The following is a 25,152-nucleotide window of genomic DNA, read 5'->3' as shown; positions in this document are numbered from 1 at the left end:
TAAATGTTCAAGGACTGTCAATGGATGGAATTTTTTGTTCAAATTTGTGATCCTGTTCGAAGAGAAAGCGAGATGCGAAAAACCTGCAAAACTAAAATCAATCATGACTGCAATACCCCTATCGCCTCCTCCCTGCATTTTGTAGCTATTTGTTTTTCTGAAAAGGAATGGCAGAATTATTGCAGGAAGCACAGCGCCTATCAAGGTGGAACAAAGTTTTCCTTGCAATCGCATATATATATATGGTGAGTAGCCATCTGCTCATCAGCTTCCCAGAAATGAGCAATGCTCAACATTAGTGACAGGAACAATTTATGGTTGTGATGAGTTACCATGTTTGTCCTAGCATTTAAAATGCTGACAAAAAAGAAGGTTAGAATCCAATGCGGAACTTTGTCTAATCAAAGTGGCATCTCTCATGGTGGATTCACAGTTTATTGTACGGAAGGACCAAAAGAGGCTCTCTATCAGGGGAAATGTACAGACTGGTGCAGTTCAGACACGGACACCATATTCAGATATTTTGTTGATCCTTTCCTGCAAGGCACATCTCTGGTTCTTCAAATCGGAGGCCATGGAAGCCACCTAATGGATAAAAAGAAACAGTATTTTAATCAACACTTTTTTTGTAAGGTTTTATTTAATCAGCACTTGACGCAAGGGCAAAGACATTCTATGTACAAATCATGTACTCGCCTCTGCTCGCAGCTCGAGAGATTGCCTGGTAGGAATGGTCCTTAGTCTATCCATCAGACCTACAATCACAAAAATAATACGCATGCCGTTATGAGATGTAAAGTGAGCAATCTTAGTGTTTAGTCGATTTTGTGTAGAGGACGTTTGAAATTAAGTTGCAAATAACTAAAAGCAATGAACCCAATAATCAGAAGAAATATAATTAATACCTGCAGCTGTAGATTCTGCTTTGTAAATGGAACCTATAAGAGATTGGATCTGCTTCCCAGTAGATCTGGAGAGGGGCACAGGCAATAATTTTACAGTATGTTGGTGACAAACCATTATTAAATGAAACAGCAACAGACATGGAAAAAAACAGACTTTTCCGAATGAGACTAAATGTAAAATACCTCAAATCAGTACGTCCACGCTGCAGATCACTTTCACCAACAGCTACTTTGTCAAGAGTGTATTTTGATTCTTTCTTCAAGTTCTGAATAGATGTTTTGTACTCCATCATACTTTGCTCAGCATCATTCAGCAAATCCTGGCAAGATTTTGGTAAAAAAGTCAGATGCACTCATACATGATCACACAGTTATGATCTCATTGGATTCACAGAAGTTCCATTTATCTCATGTAAATCATTCTAATGAAGTGCTAGTTGATGAAAGCCGGACAGGAGTGAACCAGAAACTGGAGTTATGGCGGGAGACTTTGGAGTCCAAAGGTTTTAGACTCAGTAGAACTAAAACTGAGTATATGAGATGTGACTTCGGTACTGCTACTCGGGAGGAGGAAGATATTAGTTTGGAAGGTCAAGTAATGCCTAGGAAGGATACCTTTCGATATTTATGATCAATGCTACAGAGAGACGGGGATATTGATCAAGATGTTAGCCATAGAATCAAAGCAGGGTGGTTGAAGTGGCGCCAAGCATCTGGTGTCCTATGTGACAAAAGGGTACCACAGAAGCTAAAAGGCAAGTTTTATAGGACGGCGATTAGACCTGTTATGTTGTATGGTGTAAAATGTTGGCCTACAAAAAGACGACATGTTCAATAGATAAGTGTCGCGGAAATGCGTATGTTGCGTTGGATTTGCGGTCATACAAGAAGGGATCGAGTTCGGAACGATGATATACGTGATAGATTAGGGGTAGCATCAATTGAAGAAAAGCTTGTCCAACACCGGTTAAGATGGTTTGGACATGTCCAACGGAGACATCCAGAGGCATCGGTGCGTAGTGGAATCCTAAGCCAGGATAGTAACGTGAAGAGAGACAGAGGAAGACCGAAGTTGACTTGAGTAGAGGCAATAAAAGGAGACTTAAAAGGATGGAATATACCCAAAGACTTAGCCTTAGATAGGAGTGCTTGGAAAACAGCTATTCACGTGCTTGAACCTTGATTGCTTCTGCTGGGTTTCAACTCTAGCCTACCCCAACTTGGTTGGGACTTAAAGGCTTCGTTGTTGTTGTTGTTGTTGTAAATCATTCTAATGAATCTTACATGAGTGAAGAAAAGTTTCAACATGAACATAACCGCATTTATAAGACTTATACCTTCTCAGTCTTGAAACGGCCAAAGGTATTGCGGTATAAAAATCTTCGAGGACCTGATGGTACAATTCATCACTAAATCAGTATCAAAATTTGAGATGCAACAAAACAAGTATGCACACCATTGCCAAACTAATGTCACCTTTGTGTAATTACTAGAGGAACTATTCACAGGGAACGCTATACATATTAGGCATACAGCATTACAAAAGTTAATTCTTGATAAGGCAACAGCTTTACAAAGTTAATTCTTGTTAAGTGCACTGTCTATTAGTAACTGTTGTTCTTAAGTATGTTCTGGCTGGTACTTTTGTCAAATGCTCATGGTTGTGATGTGTTTTATGTGCTATCTCTACTTAATTTCACGAAACTTTTGTCCAAACGAAGTTAAACTCTCAAGTCACCATTTGCCAAGGCCTGAACCATCAACCATCCAACTTAGTTTGAGATAACTGATGAGCAAATAAGATTATGCCAGTTGCCAGATACACCTGGTTGGTCTGGGATCCATCGCTTTTGAATAATTATGTCCAGATTATATGTAAGAACTCAACTGGAATGATAAATGCATACAAAACAACCCAAGTACTAGAGTATATCTACAATTCAAACTGATAATCAATCAAGGAGGCCCATACAGCATGAGCACTGTAGACACTTGAATCAACGAGACATGGCAATAGAAATATCAAAACAATAGGACTTGAAAGCTTCACAAGAGGGATAATACGGCTTTGCAGAACTATTTGATAGCTTAAGCATAAAACATAGTATCATATGCTGTTACAAGCACAAGCTAACAAGCAGTTACATATAGCAACTGCAATTAAAACCAATCTTCTCACAGCAACTTGATAATGCATCTGATCCACAAGGCTTTGCATTATTAGCTCGAGGAAACTACTCCCTCCATTAAAAAGTGGAGTTCTAGATTGCACTTGCACTCAGACAAAAAATTTCTAACTATGATCGTTAATCATGAGAACATGATACAAAAACTTAAAACATTAAGGCCTTGTGTGGATGTTGTTGGATTCACCTCAATCCACATGTGTTGGTGTGGATTGGGGTGGAATTTAGTTCAAATTTTACTCCAATCCACCCCAACACATGTGGATTGATGCCAATCCGAATACATCCAAACAAGGCCTAAATGTGCAAGTTAGAGACAGTATCAATGTCCGAAACTATTTCCTTTTTCACTCCAGAACTATAGGGCCTAAAGCTTTATGGTTTTATTTACTCATGTGCGCTTCAAAATACCAAGCCCTTGACAAGCAGTTGGGAGTTTGGGACACTACAGGTACAACTACACTGCACTACACTTCCAAATCTCAAATATTTGTCCAGCAAGTACAAAAAGAAGATCTATAACTATTCGTTAGCATAAAATACAACTAAAAGGAGATGTTTAATATCAATTGAAACAAGATTCCAGCATCAAAAAGTAAAAAAAAAATCTTTTGTTATAAGTTATTTGCCTGAACCTTGATTGCTTCTGTTGGGTTTCAACTCTAGCCTACCCCAACTTGTTTGGGACTTAAAGGCTTTGTTGTTGTTGTTGTTGTTGTTTGTTATAAGTTATTTAAAAATATCATAATCTGTGACAAAAGGAATACCACAGTTCCAATCAAATTGCAACTAAAACAAATACTCCCATTATTCTCTGGAGTCAGCTTCACAGAACAATGCACCAGTTTGATGTTCCAAAAGTTCACATCTTTACCCCCTCATCAGTTCGGTTGATGGTTTCTACGGCTGATAAGCCAGCTGATGCTGATTTGTTATGAGAGAAAAACACCGTACCATGACTGATAGGTTCAAGCGAGCAGCAGTGCTGCTATGTGGCGGCGCCGTGGACACAATAGCCAGCATGTTTGGAGTCAGTGTGCTTGGAATAGATGCACATGTACCTGCCATCACAAACCTTTGGGATTTTTTCTCCTCAAAAGGGGATCCCAGATGCAGCCCATGCCATAAGCTGCCCAGAATTCCATTCTGTTTCTGGTTGTCCACCCCCTAGTAGTCCGACTAATCATGATTAGTCGATGACTAATTGGATGACCAGAAAACTAATCGGCCTAATTGAGTCATGGCTCCTAGTGAAGTCCCTGACTAATCACAATTAATCAGACGATTTGATAACACTGGTTGGAACATGAGACTAATTTAGTACTGAGGCATTTATACCCACTACCTTACAATAAGGTCTATTTGGGAAGAGTGGCAAGAAAACTGAGCAAGTCACCTATTTGAGAACAAACCAAAATGCAAATCTCAAAATGACATTAAAAGAAAATGTAGAAAATGATAATCTATATTCCATGTTCTCGACTGAGTGCAAATCAAACAAAAAGACGACTAAAGGTGACATTAACTGTGAGCTCATGGCAACTACTATCACATCCCATCATGCATCCTGTTTAATTGTTTCAGAAATCACACCAATCACACCTGGAGAGAGGAAATAGAGGTGGAGAGATAAACCTCAACAGGAAAAGGTCGTGTAAAAACACATTTCACAAGAAGTAGAAGGTCGGGTTATATATTGGCTGAAACTATGTATTGGTGCCACTGAGTGCACTTGAGCCTGACGATGGCTGGTGTGGAGTCTTACGACCTACCTGAAGTGCTCTAGTGTTCATGGCATAAATGCATACTTGCATGTTGTATCAGAGTTGTTTGAGTTACTTTACTACGTCACTTCATACAATGAAACTGATAATCAACTTCCTGAGAAGCAAGTTTTTTTCAAGATTGTTTCTTGCTAAGATTATATCCCACCATTTTTTTCTCTCTCTAAAAGCTGCAAAATGGAAAAGAATAGGCAAGCAAAAAGGATGTGGGAGTAACTTCCATGAGTTCACAAAAACATTGCCATTAGTCATCGTTTTATCCAATACGGAGTAAGTTAAAACTTGGAATTTAAGATTAATAATTACTCGTTTTAGTCATGAAATGATATTGGAAATTTGGATCCATTTTATTATATATTATCAAGGAATATCGAAAGTTTTATATAAATATTGACTGCTGAATCTTGTGTTAATTGGTCTTAACCATCTCCTGCTAGCTACCACATGTTAGCATAGATGTAGTAGTGTGGAGAACCAGGGTGTCAAACTAGGATGCCAAATGTCACACTTTGTACTCTGGTTTTAGGATTTGCCAGATCATGTTATTCTCATCCGATATCTAACAGAATCAATCCCCATGTTTTCATTCACCTTCCTAGTTCCTACTGAAAACACAAAATAAAATAATTGTAGCATTTCCCTCATGACATGTTTAAGAAAATACAATTCATGAACCATAGCTTCTCCTCATCATTTCCCACAGGTACAACAAACAAACATCAGTAAGGTTCAAAAAAAACAGGAGTATACCTCTGAACAGAATGAATCCTGCAGCAGTGGCACATCCAATTGCCTCCGCCTGATGCTCTCTCACAAGAACCAGAGCATCTGCAATAGTTCCTTGTATATGGAAATAAGACCAGATAGAAATTTCAGGACCATAATAGGAGACAAATGCATCCTGGGGTACATATAAAAAATCTCACCTTTAGTGCCCTCGACAACTGCATCCTCATAAGCTTTGTATTGTGACCACAGCCCTGGTGTCAAACTCTACAAGGCAACAGGAAGAATGTGATCACAATAGAACAAAAATGATGGATCTTAGAGGAAATGCAAATTTCTTGGCTAATCCAACATGTAATACGAATATTTGTGGGACCTTTCTCACAATACAGATAAATGAGACATCAATGGATAGGTTCTATAATTTTCTCACTGCAAATGAAATAGGATTAACTTAGTTAAGGAAAAGTATAGAATGCGGGAAACATAACTGTGTTCCAACGCGTATGAAATAATCCCGTAAGTAATGCTAAAGACAGATCGGCTCAACCGAAATAAAGGATACCAAATACTACATCTGAGATGAAGAAGGATGGCCTATGGCCACGAACACGAATCCAATAGGAAATTTTTCCTATGGGGGTCTAATCAGGAGAGGAACGAGACCTGGAGCTTGCGGAGAGGCCACGGGGAGGTGGAGGCAGATTCCTCGCCTTGCGCCGGCGTGCGGCCGGGATCTGGGGACGCCATCGCCTCCGCTGCTGCTCGTTCTCCGGCGACCGAGATGGGTTTGGACTTTGGAGGCGTTTGCTCGCGGACCTTTCCTTTTTCGCATCGTGGCCCGTCCTGCCTTCTTTTTTTTCCCGAGATGAGAGGATTCTTGGGCTCTTGGCCCATATTGAGATGGGTCAAAGAGATGGCCCTAGTGGTAGGCTGGTAGTGGTAGCCCACGGACTAACCTATGCCTTTGGTCATTATTGTGCACACTGGACTGAATACCAACCACAACCAGTCCGTTGCTTAATTTAGGAATTCCATTAATTTATTTGTACTAGAAAAATAATGTTCTGTAGAATACACCAGCCGAAATCAGTTGTGAACTCAATTATTTTAAGTAGAAAAAAATCTTAACTTAGGGCAATGTATTGAACTTTTGACGGTGGACTGAATACCAACCAGTCTGTTGCTTATAATTTTGGAATTCCATTAATTTATTTGTACTAGAAAAATAATGTTCTGTAGAATATACCAACGGAAATCAGTTGCAAACTCAATTATTTTGAGTATAAAAAAATCTTAACTTGTTATGAACTTTTGACACAGTGGACTGAATACCAACCAGTCTGTTGCTTAATTTAGAAATTCCATTAATTTATTTGTACTAGAAAATTAGTGTTCTGTAGAATATACCAGCGGAAATCAGTTGCGAACTCAAATATGTTCGGTAGAAAAAATCTTAGCTTACGGCAAATGTTATGAACTTTTGAAGGATGTAAATAGATCATCTAGTGCATACATCAACAAACTCTTTCTAAGTTTCCATGTTGCCAAAAAGAATTTTGTGCCGCAAAAAAAAAGTATAAGAAATGTTGTTACCAGTTTGAGCCTGTTCGCTTGCTCGTAAACGATAGTAAATTTTCAGTCAGGAACAGTGTTTTTCTCTCACACCAAATCAGCCAGCAGTAAATAATCCACGATACGGTACGGCCTCCCGAACAGGCTGAAGCTCTCCGTGAACGTACTGTGTGGCAACTGGCAACCATGATCATTTCTATCCGAACCCTTCTCTACATAAAGGAGGAAAAGCACCAAGCAGAGAAAAAGATATGCCAGCTGATACTGAAATATATAGCGATATAAAAATTGACTCGTATGTTTCAAAAAAAATCGACTCGCTCGTATTTCTTTTTTAAGGAAAAGAGTTGACCAAACAGCTACACTCGTAGTCCTTTTTTTTTCTAGCATCATCTTGGTTCATGGTGGCATTCGTCGATGTCAGACTGATTAAAAAGAGCTGGAGCTAGTGCTCAAAGATTTATTCTGGGCAAATAACGATGGAAGAATGAGGTTGACATGTGTTGTATCGCATACAAATCTAACTTTCGAGAGTAAATAGAAAACTCCCTCTGGTCTAAATTATGTCACTTTAACTTTATACTTAGTTCCCTCTCAAAAAAATTATACTTAATTAAAAAATAATTCAATGTATAGAAGATGTACCAACATCTATAATGTCAAAATAGTTGTATTTTAAATTCTCCATAAAGTGTATTGACAACACATTTATTTGATTTTATATTTGTTATTAATATATTTCTATAAAATGTTGTTCAAAATCAGAGAAATTTGATTTTAGAATAAAGCTAAAGTGACCTATAACATTGGAACATCCACAGTGCTATTATAATGTATCTTATTATGATGGGAAATATCCATTTAGGTGTCTTTACACTTCATATGTGCTCATGTTTTAGACTAATTATTATTCTTTCAAAGGTTGACTAGGGCTCCATTCGTTGGTCTGAATCTTGACTGAAACTGACTGAAAACACTGTTCTGGCTAAATTGTTGTGAGAGAAAAACACTGTTCCAGCTGAAAAAATAAGCCGAACAAGTCGAATATGAAGTAAGCCGAACGGGGCCTAGGTGTGGATGTCGACAATAAGACATCAATGATAATTTCCTCAATATCAAGATGTGCCAGGCCAATCTTTTAGAGGTGTTCATGGATGTAAAATTTGTGTGTATATTCATAAAGATGTAGGGGTCTTATGTGCTATGTGAGTGTCAAAATCTACATAGCACTGCTCCGGTGCTCCTCTTTTTAAAACTGCACACATCTCAAAGCAGTCAATTTAATAAATTATTTTTTTATTATTTTGCAACTGGGTTCCGCATGGGCCCAACCCGTCCAAGCCCAGCCCGAGGCCAGCCCTGATCCAGAGGTGAAGTGACGTTTGTCCAGGTCTCCGTCTTCACGCCGTCGTTTCCCTAGCGTCAGAACTCAAACACGTCTGCTCGCCTCCTCCGAATTCCGATCCCTGCATAAGATGCCTAGGAGCTCCCTCCTCCGGTCCCTTGCGGCGGCGGGCGGACCGAGCCAAGTGCGGCATCTCCTTCCCCCTCCTCCCTCGATCCCATTTGCTGGCAGCCGGCAAGGAGGTTCTGTGGCGCCGTCGTCGCCGGGAGGAAGAAGAAGCCCCCGCGAGCCGCCGGGCCACCGACCGGGGGAGGCGCCTGTCCGCCTTCTTGTTGGAAACATGTGTCTGCTTGTTCCTGCGCCCCTAGGTAAAGTACTGCAGGCACAGAAACTCCTTGAGAGCAATGCCTTCTGAAGCCTGTACATCTTCTCTGACTCGGTATGGCTGCGAATGTCTCGTTTCTTCAGATTCAGAACATTTCGTTTCGTCTCTATGAGAGACATTGGCATTAACATTCTCATTAGAAACTAACGTTCCTTGACTTCTTGCCTGAATGGTTTCAGCAACCTGCGTTCTGACTGAGTGCAAAGCGTCGTTGGTCCTATCTGCACGGCCCACCTCCAGTGATTTTTTCCAAAGTGCTCTATGTTTAGGAGATGCAGCTCTAGTCCCTGTATGGACTTTTTCTGACAGCCACTGCATCGGTGGAATAGGGGGAAGTAGCGATGTATCTACTTTGGTATCTTGTACTTTTGTTTCTCTTGTTCATGTAGCATGAGATAGAAATAATAGGTGAGTGAACTTCTGCAAAAATATAGTTTATCATGATATAACAAAGAGTGGGTCACAGAGTCTGTTTTGCTTAAGGTCTGTCGAAATATTTGGTTTAAAGCTATTGACATCTGGCAGCTATTCTTTAGTTATTATTCAGAGAAAGGTATAACTAACTGAGTGTATGCAGCTTAAAGATACGAGACTTTTCTGATATATCAGTCAATCTCAGTGTATAGCAATTTCTGAATCTTACATTGCACATTTGAACCTGAAGATTTGGCTAGCAATACTTTTTTTTGAAACTAATTAACTAGCAATACTCTTCTACGTTGCAGCAGCATCCTGGTGTAAGTACCTCAGTTGGGGACGCCTTGCATCCATGTATTTTGCAATGACCAGTATAATATTCAGAACATCGCAAACATTAACATGGCTGCCTTTGTATGCAGCTGCTAGACGCTATCTTAAAGACATGCAAGCTTGTATATCTTAGTACCAAGTGAACCAACAGCTGCCTTGCTGATCTTATGCAATGCAAGTGGTAGTTGTTTCTATCTGCAATGATGGCCAGAAATCCGAAACCAGGTGCAGGACAGAAGATATGTACAGATGGCATTGTGCTCACGTGCTTGTTGGTTAGAGAATAGGGTTCTTACTTGTTTAGTTAGCAGCCTAGGCCATAGAATAGAATGACCAGAAATCTGCTTGTAAAATAATTTTGTTATTTTTTTCACTTTATATTCACGATCCTGATCCACAAATTTGGAGATGGTGCTCTAAGCAATTGTTGAGTATGTGAGTAATGAATTCCATCACAGTTAAGTGCTGAATCGCACCCTTGTTTTTCCAAGCATTGTGGACTTGTGTCAAAATAGTGCAATAGTGCATTGGTTCTCATGGACTCTACGTCTCTGCTACATTTGTGTTAGGAAACAAATTATAGACTTCTGAAACTAATTTCTTCCGAACGGCAGCAAATACTTATAAACAAGTTGTAAACTTTTGTGCAGCCGTTATTTAGTAAGTTCATCTTGACCTGCTGACTGTATTGGTTGATTTCCATGAAGACTTGTTCATGTGTATCTCTATAAAATTTCATTGGGGTGGTGTGGTGTCTTCAGTATGTGAGCGGCCAGTGGCGACTACTTTTTGTTAGAGGATGTCCCTGAAGAGACAGCGGCGAGTACTTCACTCTTCTTATAAACTAGGTAGTAGGTAGTATGCCCGTGCGTTACTACGGGATAACTAAATTTTTGTACTAAAAACACACAGATCGTAGGATAAAATAATAATACTGTGAAATTAAATACCGACGTTAAAGTGACATTTAATCCAAAAAAACAAACTTCGTGAAATTAACAAAGTCACGGAGAACGGGGCGTCGCAGGTTCACCAACTCTATTGTATAGACCTTTCCGTGCGTTGCAACCGGAACAAATAATGGCCTGAAAATTTGAGCATGAACGTGTTGTATTGTTAAAAAAACGATAATACGAGCGTGATGTTCGAAATATAAATACTACAAATTAAATTTTGTGCATGACTAAAATTCTGATTGATGGTTTGTAATCATCAAGCTATGCATTTATAGTATTGTTGGTATATTGCTAATAGAAGCAAATAGAAAGAATGGAAACCGGAAAGAGGTAGCCAACACCCAAGATTAGTTATATGGTCTCACTAATTAAAAGTACAATCAACTTATACTTGAAAAGTGATGTTTTATGAGTGATGTGTCCAAACATTTTTAATACAATAGATACTCTACTCTGTTAAATGAACTTAGCAGTTCCGTGCCAGTTAATATAGCTCCAAACAACCAATAACAAGTTTTTGTGATTGGATGGCAAAGTATATTTTATACAAATAATTAAAAGAAAAATTGTTCATGGATCCTCGTTCTTTGGTATTCAGTAGCTAATTATAATTAGAAATATATGGCAAAGTTAGATGTGCTGACCTGACAATGACAAGCTACCCTTCGACCAACTTGTCCAAAGTCAAGTGTTAAAAGTAACACAAATTATAGCAATGCAAACTGAAAACGCAAAGAGCTTGAGCACTGAAGAATGTGCATGGAAGTTGTACCAAGCTGTTTCCTCCTCTTTGCTTTCTCTCTTTGCTTAGATGAACATGCTAATATTTTCATAAATAGTAACATCATACCTGCAAAAATAGTATCTGTCAATGGCGTGACAAAGAGATCAGTCATTAGTGATCCACGTTTTTTTTTCCAGAGAATAAAGGCCTACCAGTCAAAATCTTTGCAAAAATGCAACCAATGCTCCACATATAAAATTATAGCATGCAGCGATACCCAGCTCAAATTGCATATATTATATTGTTTAAAACTGAAAATTGAATATATTAAAGAATAGAGAATGTATGAGCATCGCAAAAACTCAGATTGCACATATTACATTGTTTTAAATTGAAAACTGGATAAAGGATTTAAAACTGAAACTTGGAAATTCAGACTGCAAGATGACCAGGAGATAAACGGCATAACACTAAGAAAATAATGACGGTTTGAAGTTTTATGGACACAGATAAGAAAAACAGAGAAAGCAACATGGTAAGAAATGTTTAGTTCTGCACATTCAATGTTGTAACTGCCCATACACCACTGCAGTTACCTTTCTCAACCCATAACTCATGCTCTATCCCACAACAACAGCAATGGACAATTAAAATGGAGACAAAGACATGAGCCAGACCGGGATGAAGGACGCGCACGGCCTGCTGGCTTCCACTGCTGCCCGCCCGGCCTCGAAGACCACGACCTATTTTATGATGTGGGCTGTAAAGGTATCCCTAGCGATTTAACATTCTAAAATATCCTCATCAGCAGTCAAGTACCCAGCGTATATAGTAGATCAGTTCTAAATTGCTCTTAGATGCTACCATGCAAATCAGAGATTTGTAAAGAGCTAAACTGCGACCACTTATGACCAGTAAGCTAATCACATACATATCATATATTAATCAAAGTATCAGTGCGTTCTCATGATTGCAACCAAATTATTTTTTATTTAACAACCGCAAGATAGTGTTACATTCATTATCATGTAGCGAGCTAGTAATCACAAGGCATGAGAATAGATGAATTACCTTTGCCAGTGCTAAGATGGAGTCGTCAGCGTACTTGTATCAGGTCCAGACTCGGGAGCTGACACAAAATTATTTAGTATCTGCACTTGTATGATTGACTTAATTCTACAAATAAACAAAACGCATGAGAAGAAATGAATCACCTTTGCTATGGCTGAGATGGAGTCAATGGCATACTTGTATCAGCTCCAAACACTTAAGATGGCAGAAAATTATTTAGTATCTGTATTTGTACAGTGGACTTTATTCTACAAGTAAACAAAGCTTATTCTGAATAAACATAGATATATTTATCCCGACAATACTTGCAGAATGGATCATCATTACAAGTTTAACTAAACCAAAATAAATTATCTTGATAACTTGTTGCAATTTATTACTGAACCAAGGGATAACATAGACTACTTATGGTATACAAAGGATTGGAAAACATTGATTGAACACTGGAGAACTCGGTTAGCTCCGCATAGGAACTTGTTAAAGCACAACCCTGCTGCTTATAATTTAATGGTTTGCTCGGCACATGAATTATCTCTGCTTGCTCTAACCCTTATCTCTGCTTGCTCTTTGCTTTTATGGTTAGCTCTGCACAATAATTTGTTGCTTTAGTTGTTAGCTCTGCATCAAGAATTTGTAAATCATTGCAGTCCTGAATAGCCTTAATTCAAATCTCTTGTGAAATTTTACTTAAACTTGGATGGCACTTGACCAAATCTATAAAATATGGAGTGTTGAACGAACAACAAAAGATCATAGGATCAAACAATCTACCATTTCAATCCTCAGTGTCTAATTACATATAAGTAATCAGTAGCAATTTTTTTGGGTATAAATAACAGCAGCCTGTCTGCTAGCATCCTAATTTGAAGAGGACAAACTCAGATCACTCCTTTTCGGCCTCTCTGCTATCAGCCTTGTTTGAAACAGGGCATAGAAATTTTGTTCACTTGAATTGTTTTGCAAGCTTATTAAAATTATTTACACCATTTGCAGAACACTTCGAATAGAAACCAGAGTTACCAGTAAACCTATTCCAATCATTGTTTCTTCGGCTCTCAAATGTGCATGAAAATTTGAGACGTTCATGGACTGTTTGCAAAGGCCCTTTTATTTGGAGTTACAACCTTGTAGATAATCATGTCTACATCTAAATACCATAAAATAATTTTGCACTTATAGTTTCTGACCCTAAACATTTCATAGAGCAAAGCATTCCTGCTGTCCGGACAGTTTGACTGCAAAGTGCGAACTCACTGTTAGAGAAGCCAAGCAGGCTTACTGAAAGGTGCATTTGGCTAACTGATGCTGCAGCTATGTGATGCATATTTCCTATTGAATTCAGGAGAGAAACTATGGCTCATTAGAGAGAGAGTTAATTAGTTGCTTACATATTTTGACATCTCAAGAGTCAAGAGCATGAGCTTAGCAATACCACTACAAGCCCTCAGGAGCATGAGCGCAGCAGGGATCAAAATGTGTTCTTTACCCATAACATAATGTACAAAATGACCAAAAAGTTATCTTTACAAAAGCAAAAGCAAAGCATAAACTGGAAGCCGACAGAAAGCAAATGGATCCCTGCCATTGTAGAAAAGATCTTCAAATTAAAAAAAAGAAAGCATAAGTAAATTTAAATGATCTACAAGTAAAATGACCATTCTTAGTAGATGAGCAATACTGAAGTATGGCGTGCTGTTGGGGATTTGACTTCGTCATAAAACTCAGCCCCCGAACTTTGGACTCATATTTGTAATTTCTAGGACAAAGTTTGCCTGCAGGAAAGTAAAAAACGAAGATGATATTTTGACTTCGCCCAAGAAGATTCAACTTCGCTACAAATAAAGAAAAGATTGGAACAAGTCGGAAGCGAAGACAAGATTTTGACTTCCCTTGACAAGCGAAGTCAAGACAAGATAAAACAAGAATCGGCAAAGTCTGATTCTTCAGAAAGATTGGCAAGTACAAGTTGAAGAATGAAGCCTAGAATAGCAAAAAGGACAACTTCGCCCCTCTGGTTTAAAGGGGTTGTAATGATTAAAGAGAGGGGTAAAATGGTCATTTGTATGTAAACACGAAGACTAGGACCTCTATAAATACCCCCTGACATGTATAGTAGGACCAGAAAATGAATACAACTTTACACTTATGCTCAAACTTGGTGTTTGTGTGATTATTTCACCCAACACTTGTACTGCTCCAAAGATGCCACCTGCAGAGGGCGAAGAAGACGAGAGGGGCTATGTCTCTAAAGTCTGAACCGAATGGAATACAAATAATAGAAGACAGATTACACGGAATGCAATGTTTAGATAAACGAGGATTCCTTCAGTTATAAAACCATTCGAATCCAAATAGCTTAGAGATCGCACATGATGAAATCTAAATGCAATTACTGAGATCTATAAAGGAACGTCCTCGAAAAGAAATGGATCACAAGACGAAAATCATAAGTAAATGAAATGTACCTGTCGACACGGATGATTCTCGGATGGAAACACTGACGACAATGAAGTCAGCGTGCTAACAGTGTGGGATGTGGGCATGTGATAGTAGACTGCACCACGCCGGTGTGTAGACTGAGAGAAGGTTTGCGGTGAAATTTAACTAAACCAAAATAACTGATTCATTGGGGATGGAGAGCGATCAGAAAGGCTGTGACTGTCTTTGGGATCGGGGATCACCTTGCTGCGACTGCATCCCCCGGTGCGGGTGGGAATTGGGAACGAACCGCGCCTCGTCGGGCGTCTCTCGCTGTTGGCCGCTGCTGCGGACTGTGGGTGGGAACTGGGATCAGGAAGAAGGATCGGCCGAGGTGGTTGATGAGCTTACCGGTCTGCTTGGACTGCTCGAGGACGAGGCGTTCTCCTACTGAAAGACCCTCGGGGAGGGGAGGGCAGATGGCGGCGGCAGACGTGGGATGCGCGATTTAGGAATTAAGAGGCGAGATGGGAGGGAATTTAGGAAGGTGGGATAGGGAGGTGCCGTGATTACTGTGATCAGCGCAGGACTGCCGGAAACGATTTCAGGAGAGGCAGGCTCGCGGGATCGCACGTCCTAGGCAGAAAGGTGACCCGATCGAATGTCGCACGAAATGGTGGTCTTACTTTCTTTTTTTTTCTTTTTTCTTTTTCTTTTTACTTTTTAGTTGTAGGAGATTTGACGCCGAATCGAATGCAGCCGCCGAACCTACCGGCTCTCAGCTCACAGGGGCGAGGCCCATGCCTCCCCCATCTAGTGTGCCCTGCGCCACGGGAATCTGCTAGCTGTTAGCAAATGGGATCGGGGTGGAGGGGGACGGAGGTGCGACACTTGGCTCGGTCCGCCGGCCGCCGCTGCTCGAGAATGGCGGCCACAAGGGACCGGAGGAGGAAGGCTTCTTCTGCGAGAGTTTTACCTCTCTACCTATATTTTTTTACGTGCCACTGAAAAGTTCAGACGCACCCAGGTGCTATGACACTTTATTTTTTTACCTCCCAAGTCATTCCGCCCCACCTCACTGATAAAACGAGATGTGTAAAGTTTAACAGGGGGCTATCGAGAAGATTCACAGGACACATTATACAGCGAATTTATAAGATAGGGTAGGGCTAAACTGTAAAGAGATCTTCTTCCGCCTTTAGCCATGGCCGATTGTGCACTCGTGCAGTAGAGGTGATGCTCCGGCCGGGTAGGGATGGGCTCGGCTCATGCGACTGGTGGTGCTTGGCCGTGCATGGGTGAGCTCGGACGGCCGCACAGGCAGCAGTGGGCTCGGCGGGCGGTGCGCGGGCGAGCTCCGTCCCGTCCACCGCAGGCGGTCGCGCGAGCGAGCTCCGCCCCGGCCACCACGGGCGGCGCGTACCGGGTGGCTGCCGAGGCGACCCTCGGTGGGTCGAGGCCCCAGCACGTGAGCACCCTCGTCGTGGACGGCGCGCACGTGCGGTGGCCACACGCGGCCACGACGTTGAAGCTCCCGTCCATGGGGGCGCCGGCAACGATCGGGGCAGCCGTGTCGTTCCTGAAGCAGCGGATGGAGGCCGGCGTCCCTTTGAGGATGCCGCAGACAAAGCCGTGGGCGCCGCGCTAGGGAATAGGATGAAGTACGCGGCGCTCGCCATGGCGCCGGGCCGGGAGCATCGTCTCCGTCGCCAGTGTTGCGGGCGTGCTCGGTGGCATGGGCCCGCACGCGAGGGAATCGGAGGCGTGAAGACGGAGAGCTTGGACAAACGTGACTTCACCTCTGGATCAGGGCTGCCCTCGGGCTGGGCCCATGCGGGACACCGTTGCAAAATAATAAAAATATTAATTCATTAAATTGATTGCTTTGAGATGTGTGCACTTTTTAGACAGAGGAGTACCGGAGCCGTTCCCGATTCGGGGGACTATTACGTACAAATACTTTGAAATTTGTTGTTGAAACTTGTTGCTAGATTTTCTGTAAAGTGTGATTTGATATGAACAATTCTCCTTAATACTTTCTCAAAAAGCCTCAAGTAATCAAGCAGAATGCATAGATGGTTAGATAGCTGTCATTCTGTCACGGCACTCTATCGTTGATCCAGTCAAAACTGATTACATTAGGCTAACGTCTCGGATACGCCATAGAATTTTTTTTTACCACAGAACACAATCCTCACATCGGCACCATCCCTAGTCTCGTTCTTCGGTTTGGCCGTATCGCATCGCACGACTTCCTTGTGACAGCAATCGAGAACCCATACAAAAAAATTTCAGTCTTCAGAGTTTCCGCAGATGGAGCTCTCCGCTGGCGTTGCGCAACCAACAAAGCTCATGACATAATCACCGAGCAATCGGCTGATGATACGAAACAAGAAGTCGCTAATTATCCCAAGGCTCCCATCGGTTTTAAAATATCCGAGTTGCGTGCGTCGCCATCCTCTCTTGCTCGGTCGCCTCGCCCGGTCTTGGTGTGGATAAATCGTCTTCCTTGCTGTTCTGGATTCTTCTTCTGGCTTGTTTTCCCTCTCGTTGCTTGCTCTCGTTCTGTCTCCCTGACCGAGGAAGACGAATCAGATTTGGAGATCGTGTGGAGCCTACAAGTGGTTGTTCTTGGAGAAGCATAGTCTGCGTCTCTCTTGGCTGGTAATGTTCTAACCATTCATCTAATTGTATTTGTTCTCGTTTCGAAATTGATCTTGTTGTAATGTTCTGCGACATGGTTCGGTGTTCTTCGTGCGCTTTCTGTTAGAAACTGCCAAGAATCATTAGTTTCTGGTTGTTTGTCATGGAAGAATGCCCATCTGATCCGAATCATCTGTTCAGAATATAGCTCTGATCGAATTCTCGTCTTGGGGTGTAGTTCTTGTCTTCTTGAGCAAGGAGGCGGAGGAAAGGAAAGACATGGAAGAGGAATCCGGTGCAGCTTCAAGGTACTACTGCCACATGTGCTCACTAATCATACGGCCCGAACTGGGCATCGAGGAGGTGGAGTGCCCCCACTGCCACACCGGCTTCGTGGAGGAGATGGCGGGCGACCGGCGAGGCAGCGGCGACGAGAACATCCGAGGCCGTGCTGCCGGCGAGGCGAGCGTCAACGCCTCGGACGCGGCACTGGAGCGCGAGGTTTCGCTCTGGGCGCCTGTCCTCATGGACTTCATCGCCGCCTCGTCCGGCCGCCACGGCCTCGACGGCGGCGGCAGAGGCGGAGGGGACCTCGCGGCTCTGGCGCGAAGGCAGTACCGCAACATCGCCCTCCTGCAGCTGCTCAACGCGCTCCAGGAAGGCGACGCCGACGGCGGGCGCGAGCGGGTCGTGCTCATGAGCCCCGCGGACGCGCGCGCCATGCTCATGGGACAAGAGCGAAGGGACGGGGACCGCGGCGGCGCCGCCGCCCTGGGTCCCGGCGGCCTGACGCTCGGGGACCTATTCCTCGGCCCGGGGCTGGACCTGCTGCTGGAGTACCTGGCCGAGACCGACCCGAGCCGGCAGGGCACGCCGCCGGCCAGGAAGGAGGCCGTGGCCGCGCTGCCGACGGTCCGGGTGCGCGAGGCCTTCACCTGCCCCGTGTGCCTGGACGAGGTCGCGGGCGGCGGCGAGGCGCGCGAGATGCCGTGCACGCACCGGTTCCACGACCAGTGCATCCTACCGTGGCTGGAGATGCACAGCTCCTGCCCCGTGTGCAGGCACCAGCTGCCCACGGAGGAGCCCTCGGCTGAGGCAACTGGCAGCGGCAGAGGCGCTGGTGTTGAGTCCAGTGGCAACGCGCTCGGCGGAGACGGGGCAAGCGGCGGCGGGAGGAGGCATTGGTTCTCGTGGCCCTTTGGCGGGCTGTTCTCGCAAAGATCCAACGGCAACTCCTCCTCGTCGTCGTCGTGATGCTAATGAACACTTACATGATGATAATATGCGTTGGTGTAGCCATGTAAGGGCCTGTCTTGTACTTGACGATTGGGTGGAGTTCTTTTTTGTTTGTTTGGCCAGTGTAAAGCTGCATTTGTGTTCTTTGGCTGTAGTTTTGCTTATAGTCTTGCTATGGTTGGTATCTGGAATCCATGCAAGGCGTTTCCCACCGTGTTTGCACGCGTTTCCCACCGCGTTGCTGAGGCTCTCAGAACTAATTCAGCAGCTCGGATTAAAAGACTGAAAATTCAGTTTATGGACTACCCATGAAAATACGATATCAACATGTCACAAAACACATTATAGCATAGATATAGTGTATATAATGTTTTATTTAAGTTCCCAAACATAAAAATGCTCAAAAGCATTGCGTAGTTCCCTACAGTAAAAGGCTTTTTCATTACTAAAAAGCCAAATTTTACCTCCGAAGCTCACTCTAAGACATGCAAATGAGCCAACAAAATGTAACTAGCAAGGGTCCATTCATAGCCTAACAAAATTTGCCCCAGTGGAAGACCCACCCACGTCACCACCACTAATTGACTGTCAAGATCTTGATGACAGATGATGCACCAATACGATGCAAGGCGACGACTGAATCCCCTGACTTGCAGATCTTGAGCTTCTTCGAATGATCTATGGCAAAACTAATGGCTTCCTCAGTCGACTCAGTATCAGATGCCTTCGCTGTAGCGGCGCTAAGCATCGGGATCAGGCCCCTCACAATCATGCTGTGCCTGGCAGGGCGCTCATCACTGCAAGTCCAGTTAAAATTATCATCCGTCTTCATTTCTGGGACCACAGCGGTTATCACTGGAATTGCTGGCCTGTACTTTGCCACGAGCTTTGCGGTTGTGCCTCCCCTTGTGAGGACCAAGATGAGTGATGCATTACAGATGTTGGCGGTTCGAACTGCTGATGACGCCAAGCTCTCCAGTGGACTCATAGGGATTGGGGCGGCACTACTGATTAACTTGAAAACTGCTCCATAATCTGTATGTGACTCTGCTTGTAGGCAAATCCTTGACATTGTTTGCACCGCAAGCTCTGGATATGCCCCAGCTGCAGTCTCACCGCTAAGCATAACACAATCAGTGCCATCCAGGACAGCATTGGCGACATCAGTTGCTTCTGCTCTTGTAGGGCGGGGAGATTTAATCATTGACTCCAGCATCTGGGTGGCAGTAACAACAGGCTTTCCTTGCACATTACATTTGAAGATCATCACCTTCTGAGCATAGAATATCTTCTCGATGGGTATCTCCATTCCCAAATCCCCTCGGGCAACCATGAAAGCATCTGAGTTTGCAAGTATCTCATCAAAATTGGCAACACCTTCTTGATTCTCAACCTGCATAAGCGTTTGATGGCACGTAAGCAAATGGCAGCATTAAAAAAACACAAATTCATACAGACATATAGACAGGAGATGAGCTCATGAGAATACCTTGGACATAAGTAGTATTGACTTGGCATGCTCACCGAGCACACCTCGGACCATCTGAAGATCTGATCCTTTGCGTACAAAGGATAGTGCAATCATGTCAATGTTGTTTGGGACACCCCACTGAAGGATATCCTCTTTGTCCTTTTCTGTTAAGGTTGGGAGATCCACGATCACCCCAGGAAGATTGACATTCTTTCTCTCCCCCAGGAGCGCTGAGTTCTCACAACGGCAACGAACCAGGCCTTGCACAGGATCACAAGAAAGCACAGTGAATGTGATGGTGCCATCAGCACATAGTATTGTGCTCCCAGGCTTCAGGTCTACAGCAATCTTGTTGTAGCTCATGGAAATCATATTTTCATCACCCTTAATGGAATAATCAGTGGTGATGGTGATTTCGTGCCCCCGTGTCAGCTTTACAGGCTTGCCATCTTTCAAAAAACCTGTGCGGATCTCTGGTCCCTGTACAAAAATAGAAAATTACAAGGTGCAAACTAAATCAGTTGATGCATTCTTCTTTCCATGCATTAAGTTCCATAAGATATTCAAACAGTTTGACAGGAAAATATGCATGAAAAATATTCTTAGCATTAAATAAATTTGTGGCAAACAGTATGCAGAGCTAGTCAAATCCATCACAAGCAAAATAGATAATTGATGAACCTCTAATAATCATCAAAAGTAATTGCATCTTCATGTTATTAGATATCAACCACGCAGTATATTTAGCCATGAACCATAACTCCATGCTGACATTTGTGCTACAACATTACAATCTTGTCTATCATTAAAACGATCAAAAGAAGATAATCATACAAAACATATTTCATCAGAATAGCATGGACCAAATCACAGTACAACTAATGCAGCATAAAAGTTCACTTTCAAGGCTCTTCATGACGAGCAGCAAGGCCATCTATCTCCTGAATAAAAATAGTGTCTTATGGAACCACAGAACAATGCATTCCTGAAATAACCAATGCATCTACCCCTCTTGGTAAACACTGGTTCGTTAATTAGTACGACAGCATTGATTTTAAGTATTGTTTATCCTCTTTCCACGCTCCACTGCTACCTATTCTATCTAATAATCTAATAAGAGAATAAAAACAACGACAATAATAGGGCCCATGAGAATGTCATCCTTATGGCACCATAGAACAATACATTGCTGAAATAATCCTGTCATATCATATGATAAGAAACAATGCATCGATCCCTCCAGATATAAAAAAAAATCATTATTTACTACAACAGCATTGATTCTAAGTATTATTTATCCTCTTCCCATGCTACACTGCTGTCTTTCTAAGAGAATAATAAAAACAATAACATTAATAAGGCACATGAGAATATGTCATTCACGAATAAGTGAATGGAACCATCTAGCCCATTGTATATGTGAAAAGCCAGCTTTCAAGCTAATATCAACTAATCATTTATGTTGAAAGCTGTAGTCTATGGGTGAATGAACTGATCATATATCATATATAAAGAATGATGTGGACATTTCAAACAAAGAGTAATGATATGTCAATGCCCGTCATATCATAATCAACCACTCAAGACTTCACAAAGAAATTAGTTTCACATGGCTAATTAATTTGACAGCAATCCAAAAAAAATATGAGTACATCATACAAGAGAACCCAGACGTCAAAAGGGACTGGGGAGGGCCAATAGCCCATTAGGTACCTTAGAGCTATCAACTAGTATAATAAAAAAAGTTTAATATGACATCCAAATTCTGTAGGCCCTCCAGCCATCATACCATGACTGCATTGATAATGGCTTCCCAAACGGTGTCCCAAGCGCTAGCTAGGAGGAACACTCATCCAATCAAACGGAGAGAGAAGAAAATTTTCCTCGCTAGCGCTTGCTCAAGAGGCTAGCTGGCACGCCTCTCAAAACTTTCTGGGTCACTGACATATTAACTGCCGTGCTATGATATCTGAGTGTTCGCTTTTTTAATTGTTTCTAGCATCCACATCAGCTAGCGATTTATACAAGCTGCTGGGACGCCTTAAGCGCATGGACAATGCAAGTTGCACGCAACAAAATTATATCTGGGTCAGCCACACAAATTCCAATTGGCCACGCCACAAATGTCAACCACATACACACGTCTAACCAACCCACTAACCAGATACCACCGTGATTTACATAAACAAATCAGATGCAAACAATCAACAAGAAATCCTAATGCTGATTATAAATGCCATTGACACAATATATACCTGGAAAAATGTCAGGTACCAAACTAAAAATTGAAGGTTATTAATAAATAACGGCACGGCAGAAGAAGACGCAATCTTACACTTGCCTCAACCAGTACGGACAAGGCACATGTCAAACAATAAAGAACAAACATGTGACATCCGACAGAAGCTAACTTCCAAAATTGTACTTAATTAGGGGGTCGATCATTACCAACAAGTGACAATTTTGACGCTCATCTGAACTAATCGTTCACGTGTGAAACTCAAAACATATAATCGCAAATCAACATGGGGAAACAACGTACAAGATCGGATCAACAGCCTACAACGGAAAACAAAATCGGCCATAACAATATTTTTTTCTAAAAAAAAGGTTGACGAGATAAACGACGGCGCGCGAAGGCGGGGAAGCACATGAAGCGAGTTGAAGGCAGGGTGGACCTTAGTGTCGAGCATGACGGCGCAGATGAGGCCGGTGAGGTCCATGGCCTTTCGGAGATTGTCCAGGGTCTCCTGGTGGTATTCGTGGGAGCCGTGCGAGAAGTTGAAGCGCGCGACGCACATGCCGGCGCGCAGCAGACGCGCGCACATCTCGACGGAGCGCGAGGCCGGACCTAGGGTGCAGACGATCTTGGTCTTGGGCCGGCGCCGCCATATCTCCTCCGGCCCCGTTGCGACGCATTCCATGTCCACGTCCGCCAATGCCGCCCGGAGGGACATTGCCGCCTAGGGTTGGGGGCGTTGGGCGATTGATCAGGCGGCGCGGAGCGGCGAGGAGAGGGAGGGGAACAGTAGAGGCAAGGCGGATGGGTCGGAGAGGAAACGAGTATTATATGAAGGGCGATGGAAGTGGGCCACGTCGTGGGCCCTTCGGAAATTGGCTAGGTTAATTGTGGTATTAAAATGCTCTCGCTCGGAGCTCGCGTACCATACGAGTATTCTATCGTTTTTCTTGTCTTGAAGAAAGGGTTTGCTTTTCTTCAGCACGAAGAGTACACGCACGGAGTACGCGTTAGATAGATTACATTAAAATATTGGACAGTACAACTACGTCAATTCGCTAATTCAACGTTCGAGTCTTTTTAGCTAATTCTCTATCACTATCGGATTTAGCTTCTTTACCGAGTGCCAGATTGATATACACTCGGCAAAACCTTTATCGAATGTTACATTCGGCAAAGGGCACTTGATAAACAGTTTATCGGCAAAGATCTCTTTGCCGATGCACTTTATTCTCGGCAAAGAAAACGTGACGACAGCTTTGCCGAGTGTCAAGGTCAAGCACTCGACAAAGGTCGCCGCTTTGCCAAGCACCGTTAACTCAGACACTCGACAAAGGTGGCCGATGTGCAGAGTGCCACAGGCAAGACACTCGGCAAACAGGCGACCTTTGCCGAGTGCCTTGCAAGTGGCACTCGACAAATATGTGATTTTTATCGAGTGCAATGGCCTTTACACTCGGTAAAGCATGTTCCCAGGTAGTCACTTTGCCGAGTGTCATGGCCATTGTACTCGACAAAGTGACTAAAAACAGTCTTTTTATTTGTTTTTTATATCCCATCCAAACAAATAGAAGATATATATAACAAACATCACCAACATCACATATATATCATCAACAATGTATATATATCACCAACACCACATATATATCACAAACGTCACATATATATCACAAACGTCACATGTCTCACAATATAACATAAATAAGTTCACAAGTAATCCAAGTGCTCCATCATCTACAACCATAATTGCAAATAGAATACCATTAACAACCATAAGTATCATCATCAAGATGGCCAATGAGACTGATTTGGTGAAGGATTCGCTGAAGCATGAGGATCATTCGATGCTGCCGATTGATTCTACACAAAGGAGAAGAAATTGCATATGTGAGACAAGATAAATATATACCATACATGAATAAAACTTTCATACTTCACTAGGTTTGACCGTAAGCATAAACATACAAACTAAAACATTTATACTCACAGGAGTAGAATAGTGAGGAGATGGAGGTGGAGGTGGAGCGAATAGCGAAGGTGGCGGACTACACCCATAGCGGCGCCAAGACTTTGCATGTACTGAAGAATGTCCGTCATCCTCCGCTGCTCGGCCTTCACCCTCTCCATCTTCGCCTACATCTGTTCCCGTATTCTCCTCTCTTGTTCCAGCTGGGCCTACAATATATTCACCCTAATGTTATAATAATACAAAGGAAAGGTATGAAAAAACCAATGAACGACGAATAAACTAGGAATAACCTTGAGTGTCTCCACTTGGTGGTGTGAAGTGTCCTACCGAGGTCGTATGGCCGGGCTCGTGCTTGTGCTTCTTGCTCGAATCTAGGAGAGACTGGGAGTAGCAGCCGAGTCGATTGCGCCGTCGCCAATCCAGTACCGCCCATGCTTCTTGCCTCCTCCCACCCTCATGACAACTTCTCCATCAAAGTCCTCAGTGCTCGGATCGTACTCTGGCCCATGGACCTTCCTTGCCATCGGTGTGTACTCACTAAGGTGGTTGTGGACAATCGCATTGCTGTACGTCTTGGGCTCATCCTTTGGGTTGTAGTCGACGTCGGACGTCGCCTTGCCCTTGTGGGCCATAGCAAATGCCTTGAAGATGGAGCAAGGCTGGCCACCATATGACGCCGACTACGAGAAAAATAGCAAGATGATTAGAAATCATACAGAATTGAGAGTTAGAATAAATAAATGAATTCATGTACCCATGTTTCTAC

At 42.8% G+C, this 25,152-nt stretch overlaps 3 protein-coding genes and 1 long non-coding RNA gene across 5 annotated transcripts; 2 read left to right on the top strand and 2 right to left on the bottom strand.

Moving 5' to 3' along the window:
• Window positions 1–212: 212 nt before the first annotated feature.
• LOC136545732 (RGS1-HXK1-interacting protein 1-like) lies at window positions 213–6,434 on the bottom strand. 2 transcript variants are annotated; one of them, XM_066537720.1, is made up of 8 exons: window positions 6,268–6,434; window positions 5,802–5,868; window positions 5,626–5,715; window positions 2,243–2,295; window positions 1,089–1,225; window positions 906–970; window positions 697–755; window positions 213–585 (listed from the first exon to the last, which is right to left on the bottom strand). In XM_066537720.1, exons 1-8 carry the CDS (start codon window positions 6,349–6,351, stop codon window positions 496–498), a joined length of 645 nt encoding a protein of 214 aa, XP_066393817.1. In that variant the 5' UTR covers window positions 6,352–6,434; the 3' UTR covers window positions 213–495. The 2 variants fall into 2 exon arrangements, with proteins under 2 accessions (XP_066393817.1, XP_066393823.1); XM_066537726.1 differs by having other exon boundaries at window positions 5,626–5,703.
• A 2,182-nt stretch (window positions 6,435–8,616) lies between these two features.
• Window positions 8,617–9,441, top strand: LOC136499944 (uncharacterized). Its single transcript, XR_010769996.1, has 2 exons — window positions 8,617–8,960; window positions 9,086–9,441. It is a non-coding gene; the product is annotated as an uncharacterized lncRNA (long non-coding RNA).
• Window positions 9,442–17,042: 7,601 nt separating this feature from the next.
• On the top strand, window positions 17,043–18,928 carry LOC136499935 (E3 ubiquitin-protein ligase SIRP1-like). The gene is made up of 2 exons (XM_066495420.1): window positions 17,043–17,489; window positions 17,707–18,928. Exon 2 carries the CDS (start codon window positions 17,748–17,750, stop codon window positions 18,720–18,722), a length of 975 nt encoding a protein of 324 aa, XP_066351517.1. The 5' UTR covers window positions 17,043–17,489; window positions 17,707–17,747; the 3' UTR covers window positions 18,723–18,928.
• Window positions 18,929–19,032: 104 nt separating this feature from the next.
• LOC136499927 (pyruvate kinase, cytosolic isozyme-like) lies at window positions 19,033–23,229 on the bottom strand. Its single transcript, XM_066495413.1, has 3 exons — window positions 22,854–23,229; window positions 20,194–20,655; window positions 19,033–20,097 (listed from the first exon to the last, which is right to left on the bottom strand). Exons 1-3 carry the CDS (start codon window positions 23,130–23,132, stop codon window positions 19,282–19,284), a joined length of 1,557 nt encoding a protein of 518 aa, XP_066351510.1. The 5' UTR covers window positions 23,133–23,229; the 3' UTR covers window positions 19,033–19,281.
• Window positions 23,230–25,152: the final 1,923 nt, after the last annotated feature.

The sequence above is a fragment of the Miscanthus floridulus genome, chromosome 1 (genome assembly GCF_019320115.1).
Source record: "Miscanthus floridulus cultivar M001 chromosome 1, ASM1932011v1, whole genome shotgun sequence".
Classification (NCBI taxonomy): domain Eukaryota; kingdom Viridiplantae; phylum Streptophyta; class Magnoliopsida; order Poales; family Poaceae; genus Miscanthus; species Miscanthus floridulus.
The sequence above is the reverse complement of the archived record's forward strand: the minus strand, read 5'-3'. Positions and strand labels throughout refer to the sequence as shown.

Excerpts from the sequence above, each read along its gene's own strand:
- LOC136545732 (XM_066537720.1), bottom strand. The coding sequence starts at position 6,351 with ATGGCGTCCCCAGATCCCGGCCGCACGCCGGCGCAAGGCGAGGAATCT. Across the intron at positions 5,869-6,267 it reads GGCCTCTCCGCAAGCTCCAG|AGTTTGACACCAGGGCTGTG; the intron begins GTCTCGTTCCTC and ends GTTGCCTTGTAG. Across the intron at positions 2,296-5,625 it reads AGGATTCATTCTGTTCAGAG|GTCCTCGAAGATTTTTATAC; the intron begins GTATACTCCTGT and ends TTGTACCATCAG.
- LOC136499935 (XM_066495420.1), top strand. The coding sequence starts at position 17,748 with ATGGAAGAGGAATCCGGTGCAGCTTCAAGGTACTACTGCCACATGTGC.
- LOC136499927 (XM_066495413.1), bottom strand. The coding sequence starts at position 23,132 with ATGTCCCTCCGGGCGGCATTGGCGGACGTGGACATGGAATGCGTCGCA. Across the intron at positions 20,656-22,853 it reads CCGTCATGCTCGACACTAAG|GGACCAGAGATCCGCACAGG; the intron begins GTCCACCCTGCC and ends ATTTTTGTACAG. Across the intron at positions 20,098-20,193 it reads CAATACTACTTATGTCCAAG|GTTGAGAATCAAGAAGGTGT; the intron begins GTATTCTCATGA and ends ACGCTTATGCAG.